This window comes from Capsicum annuum, chromosome 2 (assembly GCF_002878395.1).
Source record: "Capsicum annuum cultivar UCD-10X-F1 chromosome 2, UCD10Xv1.1, whole genome shotgun sequence".
NCBI lineage: Eukaryota > Viridiplantae > Streptophyta > Magnoliopsida > Solanales > Solanaceae > Capsicum > Capsicum annuum.
In genome coordinates, this window is record NC_061112.1 from 119,067,362 (window position 1) to 119,080,064 (window position 12,703).

General features: G+C 34.6%; 1 protein-coding gene across 1 annotated transcript; it reads right to left on the bottom strand.

Moving 5' to 3' along the window:
* Positions 1–7,365: 7,365 nt before the first annotated feature.
* On the bottom strand, positions 7,366–9,246 carry LOC107852009 (60S ribosomal protein L18a). The gene is made up of 4 exons (XM_016697053.2): positions 9,106–9,246; positions 8,899–9,014; positions 8,740–8,803; positions 7,366–7,892 (listed from the first exon to the last, which is right to left on the bottom strand). Exons 1-4 carry the CDS (start codon positions 9,118–9,120, stop codon positions 7,551–7,553), a joined length of 537 nt encoding a protein of 178 aa, XP_016552539.1. The 5' UTR covers positions 9,121–9,246; the 3' UTR covers positions 7,366–7,550.
* Positions 9,247–12,703: the final 3,457 nt, after the last annotated feature.

The following is a 12,703-nucleotide window of genomic DNA, read 5'->3' on the forward strand; positions in this document are numbered from 1 at the left end:
TTTAGGTCCAATTCTTTCTTCTCTTTCATTTAATTCTTATGTGATTGTGATTGCGTGTGATTCGATATCGTGGTTTGTTTGTTGATGTGAACTATTGGTGACATTTGGGTGTGTGATGTGCTAAGCATGATTGGTGAATTTTCGTTATTCTCGATTGGTGGTTGTGTATTGAAATGGGTTAATCACGTGGTTGAGAATGAATTAGGGTGGGGATTAAAAATGGAGGAAAATAAATATTGATTAATTTTGATGTATTGATAATGTTGAACATGATAGAATTGTGATACGTTGAACTTGGTAGGCAAACGTAGGACAGGTAGGAAAATTTAGGAATAACGATTTGTTGGAGTGTTCAAATATGCGCGTGAATGGTACTTTCTACTTTATTGCACGAAAAGTTTGAATTGTACTCATTTGGTCAGGGAATGCCCCGAAGGATTTGTATTGATTTATCCAGGGAATGCCCCGAAGTAGCATGTATGCAAAGAAGGCTCGTGATCAAGGCCCAGAACGTCGGGTGGAGTTTAATTTAAGATTAGTTTAGAATAGAATAGGTTTTTATGTAGTGTATTTATGTTTTTATGAATATAGACCACTGAGTAAAAGTAAATACATCGGCTGAAAATCGAATACAACGGCTATAAATGATAATTATGTAAAATATGGCTTTGGAAGAGGAATTTTATAGCAAAGTACCCCTATTTCTGAAAGATCCCCTATTATTAATGACAATTAGGATTGGGTTATAGTATTAATCTGATTGAGTACAGGGATTAATAAATTGTAGACACGTAAAATTTATTGGGTCAAATTCATTTAAAATTTAAATTTGATCCATATTTTATTGATTCTAAAATTATTTTGGGCTATAAAAAAATAATAGGCCCATTTTATTCCTCGTCAAGGTCTATCTCACATTGAGGCCCAAACTCACGCCACATGTCAAGTGACATAGCATCCCAGTCAAATTAAAGACCAATAAGACAAGGCCACACACTCAAATGGTGTGGCAATCCAAATCAAGTTCAAGAGCCAATGAAACGTTGACAGGTGTCTCAAATGACATGTTTTTGGTCAACATAAGCAACCTTGTCGCATAACATTTGTGATAAGCTTGAAAATTGAATGGACCAATCAGAATGAGGCAGAAGATGTTATTTACACTTGGACTGCCTACCCCCTACAACTATAAATAGGAGGGTTACATGATTTTCTGAGGGATTTTGGCAAGCATTGAAGGAAGCTTCTGCATTGACTATACAACTCTTCAAGGAATTGATTAATGGTGTTTTGTCCGGAGATCAACTAGACAAGACAAAGTGTTATCCGACAATTTCTGGAGATCCAAACACATTTCTAGGAGGCTTGAATCATCCTAACGTTTGAGTTCACGCTACAAAAGTCTCTCGAACCACGAAAAATCTTAGGAGAGAAAAATCGAGAGAATAACAGAATTGTACTCACAAAATTCATTTATATAAATTATTCTTTTTGTTTATTTTATTTTTGCTTCCAGTTAATTTTCAGCACTACGAAAATTTGTTGCAAACAAATTTTGGCACGCCCAGTGGGACTAGTTCTGATCTCCATCACTTCTTCTTGCAAATCAAATTCAACTACTGTTATGGACTTCAAAAGTACCAAAGATGTCTCATGCAAGAACTCTACTACTGCCACATCTGATGAGCTCAGCCTTGTTGGTCCTCTCATTCAGCGCAAATTTAAGACCAGTGTTTCGGACAGATCTGAATACTTCACTTCTTCGAAGAAGGAAAAAAAAAGCAAATCTCATATGATGGCTGAAACTGCAGGTCCTGGGGGTAATTTGACATCCATGCTATGTGATGAATTCTCTCAGACTAGCGTCAATTTTAGTGAATCTGAAGATTCGACTAATTCACCAGCTACAACAATGGTCAACGCCTTGATGGCCGACACAACTGATATAGATAAGAAGTTCATAATAATAGAACAAACCATTAAAGTTTTGAAGAAATCTATCGAAGATAAAGATCTTCAAATCGCTCAACTAATGAACAAGTTGGAGTCCTTCGCCCCTGGAGAATCAAGCCACGACCTTGCTTATCCACCCAGCTTTACTCTGCAAAATAAGGATGTCGTGAGTCACCTAGCAAGACTAAATTTCAAAAAGAGAAGCAGTCTACTTTGGATTCTACTCTAACAGTTCAATAACTGCAAGATATGATTGCAAATACCATCACGGCACAATATGGCGGTCCATCACACAATTTCGTAGGATACTCAAAGTCGTATTCTAAGAGAATCAAGGGCTTACCAATGCTAATTGGATATCAACCGCCAAAGTTTCAACAATTTGATAGAAAGGAAAATCCAAGGCAACACATCGCTCATTTCGTTGAGACTTTTAGAAGTGCTATACACATGGTGATCTTATTGTCAAGCAGTTTATTCGCTCTTTGAAAGGCAACACTTTTGATTGGTACACGGACTTGGAGTCTGAATCAATTGATTGTTGGGAGAAACTAGAAAGTCAGTTCCTAAATTGTTTCTACAACACCCATCGTATGGTTAGCATGATGGAGTTGACAAGCACAAGACAAAGTAAAGATGAGTCTGCAGTGGACTACATAAATCGTTGTCGAACATTGAGCTTTGATTGCAAGAATCAACTTTCTGAAACTTTCATGGTTGAAGTTTGCAAACAAGGGATTCATTGGGGCCTTGTGTATATCCTCCAAGGAATTAAGCCTCAAACTTTTAAAGAATTAGCTACGTTCGCTCATGACATGGAGTTAAGCATTGCAAGTCATAAAATGTCGTCACCTATTTTTTATCCTAGAAAAAAAGTCACAAAATTAAATGACTCGTCAGAGGAAAAAATTAGAGAATCTATGGCGACGACTGTGAGTTCTAAGAAGGCCTCCACAAGACAAAAACTGAAAGAGAAAGCTCCAAAGCAACAAATGCAAGAAGTGGAAATCAACCAACCTTGAAAGAGTTACAAGCAAGGGTATATCCTTTTTTCGACTCTGATGTTCCTGAAATTCTGGATGAGTTGCTAGCAAAAAAAGTCATTGAACTCCCTAAGTCAAAGCGATCCGAAGAATCAAATAAAGTCGACGATCCTAAGTACTGCAAATTTCACCGCATTGTTGGTCATCACACCACAAAATGTTTTATCTTGAAGAAAAAAATCATGACATTAATACAAGAGGGAAAGATCATCATTGATGATGGAGATACAGTTGATACAAATCATGTTAGCGTCAAACTGCACCATATTGAAGGTTCAATTTCAAAAGTTCTATAAGTCATTTTCTCTATGGAATCACCAAAAGTTGAAGAAATTGTCATGCTATAATTTGGGAGCTTTGAACCAATTGTGGTTCAAGCCTTGAAGAAAACAACAAAAAAAATCCATGTAAAATGACTTCTCCAATAGCAAGAAGGGTGATACTTGGACATTGATCACTTGCAAAAACAAAAAATGTCAAAGGGCTTATAAACTCCAACTTTCAAAAGTCGACACGAGATCAAATGCACATCTACTTCAACCAATGGGGGTAATAAATATCAAACTGAAGTGCAACAATACTTTATTATAAAAGGGTTGGAAGGAAAGTTACATTACAAGAATTCTTCCCCAAAATGTTCCTCGATGCACGAGCCTAAACTATAAGCCAAAAATATTCCTTGATGCACGAACCTAAACTACAAGTCAAGTTGTTCCTCAATGCACGATCCTAAATTGCAAGTCAAGATGCTCCTTGATGCACGAGCCTAAACTGCAAGTCAAGCTGCTCCTCAACGCACGAGCCTAAACTTCAAGTTAAAAAGGTTCATCGACAGAAGAGCCTAAACTGCAAGTCAAAAATACTCCTCAACACACAATCCTAAACTGCAAGTCAAAATACTTCTTGACGCACGAGCTTAAACTACAAGTCAAACACTTTTGGTCCGCATAGGTCTAAACTATGAATGGCTCTCCAAAAAAAGTGTAAAAAAAAAGAGAAAAAAATGTATGAAGCTTGAATACATATGCGGAGTCCTTTGAAGATGTTGTCTTCAAAGCAAAAGGATTTTTTATTACATTCCAAGCAATGAAGTCTTCTCAACATGAAAAAGAGTTGTAATACATTGAATATTGCTCGAGTCTGGCCTTCAACATATTGCAAAAGTGCTTCGACCCAAAACTTGAAGTAGAAGATGAAATTCATGAAGTATTCAAATCTAATGAGAAATAGAGTATCACAATATTTAGGCTGCAACTTTAAAAAAGTACTTGAAAAAATATAGAAGTTCTATTATGGTTGTTTTCACGTGGTACGTAGATCTGCGAGTCCACATTCCAATGCAAAAAACATCACCTGATTCTGATACTTCTACATCGGGATACGGAATTTATCGTGACGCTATGCAAAACTAATAAAATCAGCGAGCTGAGATTAGAAGACCAGTTTTGGAGCAATATCTGGGATGATTTTGGCACAATCTGATTGTGATTTCCATGTGAGACGTAGCTCCATGAGCTTAATTTTCAATGCAAAAAAATGACACCTGATTCCGATATTTCTACGTCGAGATATGAAATTTATCATGATGCTGTGCAAAGCTGATGAAACTGGCGAAACAAGATTAGAAGACCATTTTTGGGGAAATATCTGGGACGATTCGGATACAATATAATTGTGATTTCCACGAGAGACATAGCTCTATGAATTTACTTTCCATAGCAAAAAAGGTACCTGATTCCGATACTCCCACGTCGATATATGAAATTTATCGTGATGCTGCGCAAACCTGAAAAAACTAGCGAATTAAGATTAGAAGGCTGTTTTGGGGGAAATATATGAGATGATTCGGATGCAATCTGATTGTGATACCCGCGGGAGACGTAGATATACGAGTCTAGTTTCCAACGCAAAAAATGGCTCCTGATTTTGATGTTCCTAAGTCAAGATATGAGAGTTTTTGTGAGACTGCACAAAAGAAGTAAAAAGTGATGAAACAGAACTGAAGGTCTGATTTCGAAACGATACCTGGACAGATCTGGAGATAAATTGAGCGTGGTTTTCGCATAGAACGTTGCCTCGAATCTACTTTCCAACACTACAAGCCGTTCATGATTTAGACACCTCCACAATGCGTTATGAAGCTACTCCCACAGACGCCCCAAAGTGCCCGAAAACTCAATTGTGAAAAAAAAAAAAGCAAAAAGAGGAGAAGAACACGAGTTGAATTGCAGCTCAAGCTGAATTACAATGACTTAATGGGGCGGTGATGTCCTTTTATAAACTGTAAAGGGGCCCAGTTTGACTTCAAAAAGGAATCTGCTGAACAAGTTGTCTTCGAGAAGAACTGGGACGTCCAAGTGTCCAAAATAAGTCATATTCCTAATCCTTTTTGAAGTAGGATAACATCATTATTCAACCCTATTAAAATTCGATATAAGACTAACACCCGAATCCTACATGATTTGGATATATTTAGTTTTAAACAGAATTCACACTTCTAAGGAAGGGATTCACGTTATTCTACCTGGATTATGGTGACTTCAAGGAGTCGGATTTTGACAAAATGCTCAAGTCTTGCAACAAAAAAAAAAGGCTCCACAAATACTTCAAATCTCGTCGCTAACAGGTTCGATAAATCAAACACCTCGACGAACCTTGAAGTAAAGGGCATCTGTAGACACATAAAATTTATTGGGTCAAATTCATATAAAATTTGAATTTGATCCATATTTTATTGAGTCTAAAATTATTTTAATGTTCGTTAGCAATAACTAATTGGTAATTAGCAGAGTTATAAGTAGTTGTACTTCTTTGCACAGTTTGTGTACATTTTTCATTCATTCAGTACACATTTTGGGGTAAGCGCTCCCACAGGATTTTGTTCATGGTCAGAACTTGAATCCGAGACCTCTATTTATATCCAATGCTTGATACCGAGATATCTATTTAAGGGTGGGGAGAATAACCTAACCATCCTTCCATAATCTATATTGGTAACAGGGGCGGACTTATATGTATTATTAGGTGCTCCGGCACCCGTTAAATCCAATGCAGATTAGGTATAATTCTAAAAAAAATATAAAAAAAATTAGTATAAGTTTCAAAAAAATACCCAGGAAATCAGTAAGATAGCTGGTCTTTACCTAAGTCACATATATGAAAAGTTATATAGTGTACATGAAAGAAAGGTTCACTACCTTGAGGTGGTTCCCAAGGTCCTTCATAAGAAGTTTGGAGGATCATCCCACGGTTGGTTAGTTTCTATTGATGAAAAATCTCTGTGTAACCCATTCACTAAGGTTCAAATCTCCCTTCCACCAAAGTATATGTTTCCTGATGTGAGAAAATACTGTGCAGACAAACCTGAGACTGCATATGAGCTTGAATGCTTTTATTCCCGGACAGAACCTTGCGTCCTTGAATCTGCATCTAACGTGCACAAATACTTTTTAGACAAACTTGTCCTATCTTCCAGTCCTAGCAAAGCTAATTGTATGGTTGCTGTCATCTTGTAATCATCATAACTTGGCCTACTGCAGACTTGGAGATGAAAGCTGGGCGTGCATTTGCCAAAGGTATAATGGGATATGATCATGAACAAAAGTTATTATATGCTGTGACATTCACAAGTCACCAGCACGTGTTCGATTTGATTGCTTCTCCAAGTTCAACGACATTTGAGCTGGACAGGGTCTCTATCCGAAAGTAATTATTGTTGTCGAATAAGATTCTTCAACTTATATATGTATGAACCTAGCAGTCGAAGTTGGTGTAAGGTGGCAAACATTGGTGACAACGTGCTGTTTTTGGGACTAAATACATCAATTTCAACAGAATCTTCTTGTCTTCATGGATATACGGGGAATCATGTTTATTTTATAGATAGTCTTGTCTTTCCCTATAGGGCTTGTGCTCGAGGAGGTTATGACATTGGTGTCTACGACCTGGATAGTAGAAGTGTTCGGTCCTTGCGATGCTATGATAGTAAGAAGTAATGGTTGCGGCCAACACCAATTTGGTACATACACAGGCCAGATGATTTCTTTGAGCAGTAGTCCTGGACTTCCAACAAGGATTAATATGGAAAAACAAAGCTTCTTTTTTTCTTTCCAATGAAATTACTGTTCTTCATTTTCTTTACGTATAGAAACCAATTTGTTATTAAAATCACATTCTAAATAATTTCTTCTTTTTTTTAATTTCTCTATGTACGTTTCACATTACTTGCGACCTCTTTCCTGAACTAGATTTTGATATAGACAGCTTCAAACTATCGTGCTTGCTGCCAGATTATTGGTCATCATATTTGGGACTGCGTCGTCTTCGGAACAGTTTGCAATAAAAAAAATATACTAATATTAGCAAGAACTTCAACGACAAAAGCAAATAGAAATCCATGATTAAAAATATTCGAATAACTACCGTCCATTTGAATTTTGATCAGTAGAACAAAAGGTTTTTCTTCTCTCTTTTACAATGAATCTTAACTCAACTCAACTAAAGCACCAAAACTGCATAAATCTGAAGTTGCTTCTCAATGGGACATATGACATGTTACATGAACAAGTTGGGCCTAGTAGCCTTGTATGTGGTCTTGAGTTTCCTAGACGGTGGCCTTACTTTCTTGAACACCAAGGGGAACTTGATCTTGGAGTCATGAAACTGCTTTGTGTTCTCCCTCTTGCATAGCTTAGCTGGAATAGTTGCCGTCTTTATGATCTGGATGCAGTGATGGCGAACTCTGTGGCGAGAAGCCATCTCAGTGTACATCTGCTCCACAGCACCATTCAATGTGGTATCACGGTACTCCTTGTACATGTTGTGATACCCAGTTCTACTTTGATAACGGAGCCAAATACCATAATTCTTAATTTTTGTTGGGTTCTTCTCAAATATCTAAAAAGTTGAATATACAATCTTAGAGTTTAAGATATTCAACACAACATTTATAGTCAACAGAGAAGAAAAAATTGCTGAAACGAAACCCCCTAGTTTGATGGAACAGGAAAGACACGTCGCGAAAATGAGTTAAAAAGTTCCGGAGATGTTACAACCGCTAACAATTCAAACACAGCAGACAGAGAAACAAACAAGGACGGGTGTGTGATGCAGTGCCATAATAACCAAATCATTAAGGTCATACCGACGGTTGAAATGGATTGGTGGGAAGATATTCTATTTGCAAAGATGTAAGAACCGGTCTATCAATGGACTATAAAGCAAGACTGCAAGACAGTCCCACCAATAGCTTTTTAACCACAGTTAACCTTTTTAAAATGATTAACACAAAATAAATGAAATTAAAGAACTATAGATAAGGCGCATACGTCTTGTACCAAAATCATCATTTCATGATTGTCAATAAACAAGACAAAACAACAGCTGCAGAGCCTTAATCCCAAGCAAATTGGACTGACTATATGAATCCCCACTTATTTTGTTTGGTCCGAACTAGCTTCACTTGACTATTCAATTAAGAGGGTGTTTGGATCAACTTATTATTAAGTGCTTTCTTTTATTTTTAATGGTGTTTGGCAAAGACAAGAAGTGCTTTTAAGAAAGTACAAAAATAAGCCAAAAGCCAAAGGATTTGCTTCTAACAAACAAATAACTAGCAAGATCAAAAAGGCTCGATGCAAAAAATGGACCAATGTACATTTTCAAAATTACTATAGCTGAACTACTGATGACAACATTTCTAAAAAAACATAATCTAAAAATAGAGTAATGTATGTCATGTTACCTCATTAATAGCCAGCATCTGTCCATTGCTCTTCTTAACTTTCTTAAGCTTCCTCAAAAAATACCTTTGGTTATCAAGAGAATCAACCAAAACCCAGTGAGCATAAGCATTGACCAACATAAGAACAGACGAAGGTGGAGAGGGGGTAAATAGTACTACCAGAATTTGGACTTAGCACGAACTTCATTGGTAGCCCACAACTTCATACGATAAATCTTTGGATGTTCATCTGTTTCACTCGGCAAAGCTCTCCCGACAACCTGGTACTGATGGAACTGCAAGACAAGACAACAACATTGTCGATCAAATTCAGATAAAAATGGGAATTGCTGGAAACACAGTAAAAGAAGAAGAGGCGTTAATTACCTTGTACGTCACCATTCTGCACGCTGCGTTTGCCGTCCAAGGGAGTGAACAGAAAACGAAATTACTCTAGTATAAGTTACACAAAACCCTAGTTTCTAAATTGGGTCATGTTATTAATATTGGGCTTTTCAATGAAATTTGGGCTACATAATTGATGAGGCGGCCCATGTGTCAATATTAGGCCAAACCTGCCACGAACTTTCACTTTCGCACCTAAAGTGAACGTTGTGAATTTTAAACACCTAAACTAGCTACAAACTGTGTCATTTTAACACCTTTCAGCACCAGCTCTGCCGCGTGGATTGCACTCTCTTCCAACGTGGATTACGCGGCCAATTAATTTGTGTCAACTCATTTTAAATCGCCACATCATTAAATACACTCACATATTTTAAAAAAAAAAAAAAAAAAGACCAAAACACATGGCAAGGTGTCAGATAAATTAATGACACGTGATTCTTTTTACCAAATAATTACATAAAGCCCCCACAACATCTTCCTCACTCAACCTTCTTTGAGTTTAACCTCCGTTAATGAAGGTTGAATTTTTTAAGAATGATAAATTCATCAATATTCACCCACAATGTCATCCTCATTCTCTAAGGATGATAGATCCGAAAAGCTTCACAATTTCAGACATACGACTAAAAAAAATATGGAGGAGGAGGTCAGTGTTCAATTAGAAAATTAATTAACGAAAGAAAACATAAATGTCATTGGGAGTTGCTTAGAAGAAAACATATATATTTTACAGGATGGGTGATTGAAAGTGAATCTTTGCAGACCAAATTGTATTTTAATAATATTTTGTAAGAGTTAATTATCAAACGGTAGAATATTTTACTCTTCATTTTTAAAGGAACTCAATTTTATTAGTTATTTTATTTTCTCATACACATAATTTTAGGCAAAAAATTGTTGGAAGTGATATGAAAAAAAAATATTCAAGTAAACTATTGTCTAAGAGAAAGAGAGGATTTGGAAGTATCATTAAACAGTTTGTAGCTGATTTAGGTGCTTAAAATAAACATCTATTGTAAATATCAAAGTAAAATATCGTGTCAAGTTGAGAGTCCGTCGATGAGTTTGGCTATTCAGGAAACAACTCAGGCGTGGATTAGAAATAGGACACTCTACTGTTTGATGTTAAATATGATCGTAGTGTTAGCTTTGATCGGAATGAACAGGGCCGAATATATGTGCAATTTTTGAGTCACATGAGTTCGTGCTCTTTCCATAAGACTAAATATTTGATGTACATCTTTTTGGAATTGATCTAATATTGCTCATCGACATACACCCATGCTACAAAAAGCTTGAGTGTTTCACTTGGTTAAAAACTTAGTAAGTTTAATAGTGCACTCGTATTTTAAAAATACTATAATTGCCTCTGAGAATGGGACTTTGAATTAAAAGGGACAAACAAGTTGTCCAATTAAGTGAGGGTCCTTTAAATTTTTAAAATTAGGTGGGAGGGACAAAAATTTTTTGAGTTTTTTTTTAAGTTTTTTTCGTTCGAACAACTTCTCTCAGTTATCGAACAACTTCGATAGTTGTTCGACAACTTTGCGAAGTTGTTCAACAACTATCAAAATTATTCCACAACTGCGCTAAGTTGTTCAACGGAGAAGTTGTTCAACAACTGTGCGAAGTTGTTGAGACAACTAATCCAATTGTCGAACAATTGTCCCAATTGTTCAAGGGACTTAACTTTTTTAAAGAAGATAAGTTGCGGGGCCCACTTGTCCTCTTTTTTTAAGAAAAAAATACATAAAGTAACATACTTAAGTATTAAATTACAAAAAATAGCAACACTTTTATCAAATTAAATTTTGTAGCATATGTATTTGTATGTATTTGTATTTTTGTAGCAATAGTTTGCAAAAATACAAAATACATATCAATCATAAGGGCAGTAAAAATCATATGTATCTGTATTTTTGCAGCAACAGTTTGCAAAAATACAAAATACAACTTGCTATATTATGTAATTATGAAATTGTTGCTATGAAACTCATAATTAAGGGGATAAGTATGTTATTTTTGAACTTTACCTTTTTTTTCTCATGAGAGAATGAGGATAGGTTTGAAAACCCATCCAACCGATTATAACTTATACTAGCCCAATTTTGATCCTTAAAATTTTTACGTTATGTATAATTCTATCATTTAATTAAAAGTTTTATTTATTTGGTTGATAAACTCCAAGCTAGACATATAATATTATATTTAGAGTGATGAAATTTGCCTATATTTTAAATTGTTCAAACTTTTGTGACATTGATAGTCAATTATATTTTTTAAATAATTTAAGCTCTTAATTATTGTGATTTATAATATTTTTTTCTATTCTTTTAATTAAAATTGACATAGTAAAATTATTGTAAAAAATACTTGTGAATTTTTTTTTAAGTGGCTCCATATAAGACGTCATGTTAATTTAAAACATCAAAAAATAATTTATCATTTTACGTCTACTTTCCCTTTTTTATTAAATATTATTAATTTTTTAATACTTAAATTACTTATAATAATTAAATATGGGTAATTTAGTAAAATTACGATTGAAGTAGTTGAAGCAGTCAGGTCATAAATATCTATTTTAGTTTTTTAATTAAATATTATTAATTTTTAGTACGTAAATGACTTATAACAATTACTTAGAGGTAATGTAGTAAAATCACGATTCAAGCAGCTGAAGCAAACATGTCGATTATGAGCAGCTTGCTTCAGCTGTTTATTGTGACTTCTTATATTGGATACTAATAATATAATTTTTTAATGCTTAAATAACCATAATAAATAATTAGGATTATATAGTAAAATCACAATTGAAGCTGCGAAGCAGATATGTATTAGAAGTGATATAACATAATAACTACAAAAAATTACTTGTGAAAAAAAAATTTAAGTGGGCCTCATATAAGATGTCAAGCTAATTTAAAACATCAAGAGTTAATTTATCATTTTATGTCTATTTTATCCTTTTTTTATTAAATACTATTATTTTTTTAATACTTAGATGACTTATAATAATTAATTAGGGGTGATCTCACAAAATTACGGTTGAAGCAGCTGAAACAGACATGTCAGAAATATTTATTGTACTTATTTATATTAAATATTATTATTTTTTTAATATGTAAAAAACTTATAATAATTAATTAGGGGTGATACAGTAAAATACGGTTGAAGTAGCTGAAGAAGGAATGTTGATCTGCACTCAACTCCTTATATATCAAATCTAGCCAAATTAATTATTAAGATCTTTAAAATTGAATATTCCAATATATATAATAGGGGTGGAAGTTTGATATTTGATTTGGTATTTTAAAAATTCGGATTTGATAATTCGATAGTCGGTATTTGAACATAGATACCACATACTATACTTATAAACATTGGTTCAGTAATTCGGTAATTGATAAATTAAACTTCGATTCGATACGATATTTGGTAATACCATATTAAAGTTGGAGATGTGCAAATGTACCTTTGAACTTCAAAGAGTATATTTAATAGAAACCCTATTTAGCATTCCCTTTGTTGCTTTTTACGAATATATTACCAAAATCCAAGAGATTCTTTGGGATGACTA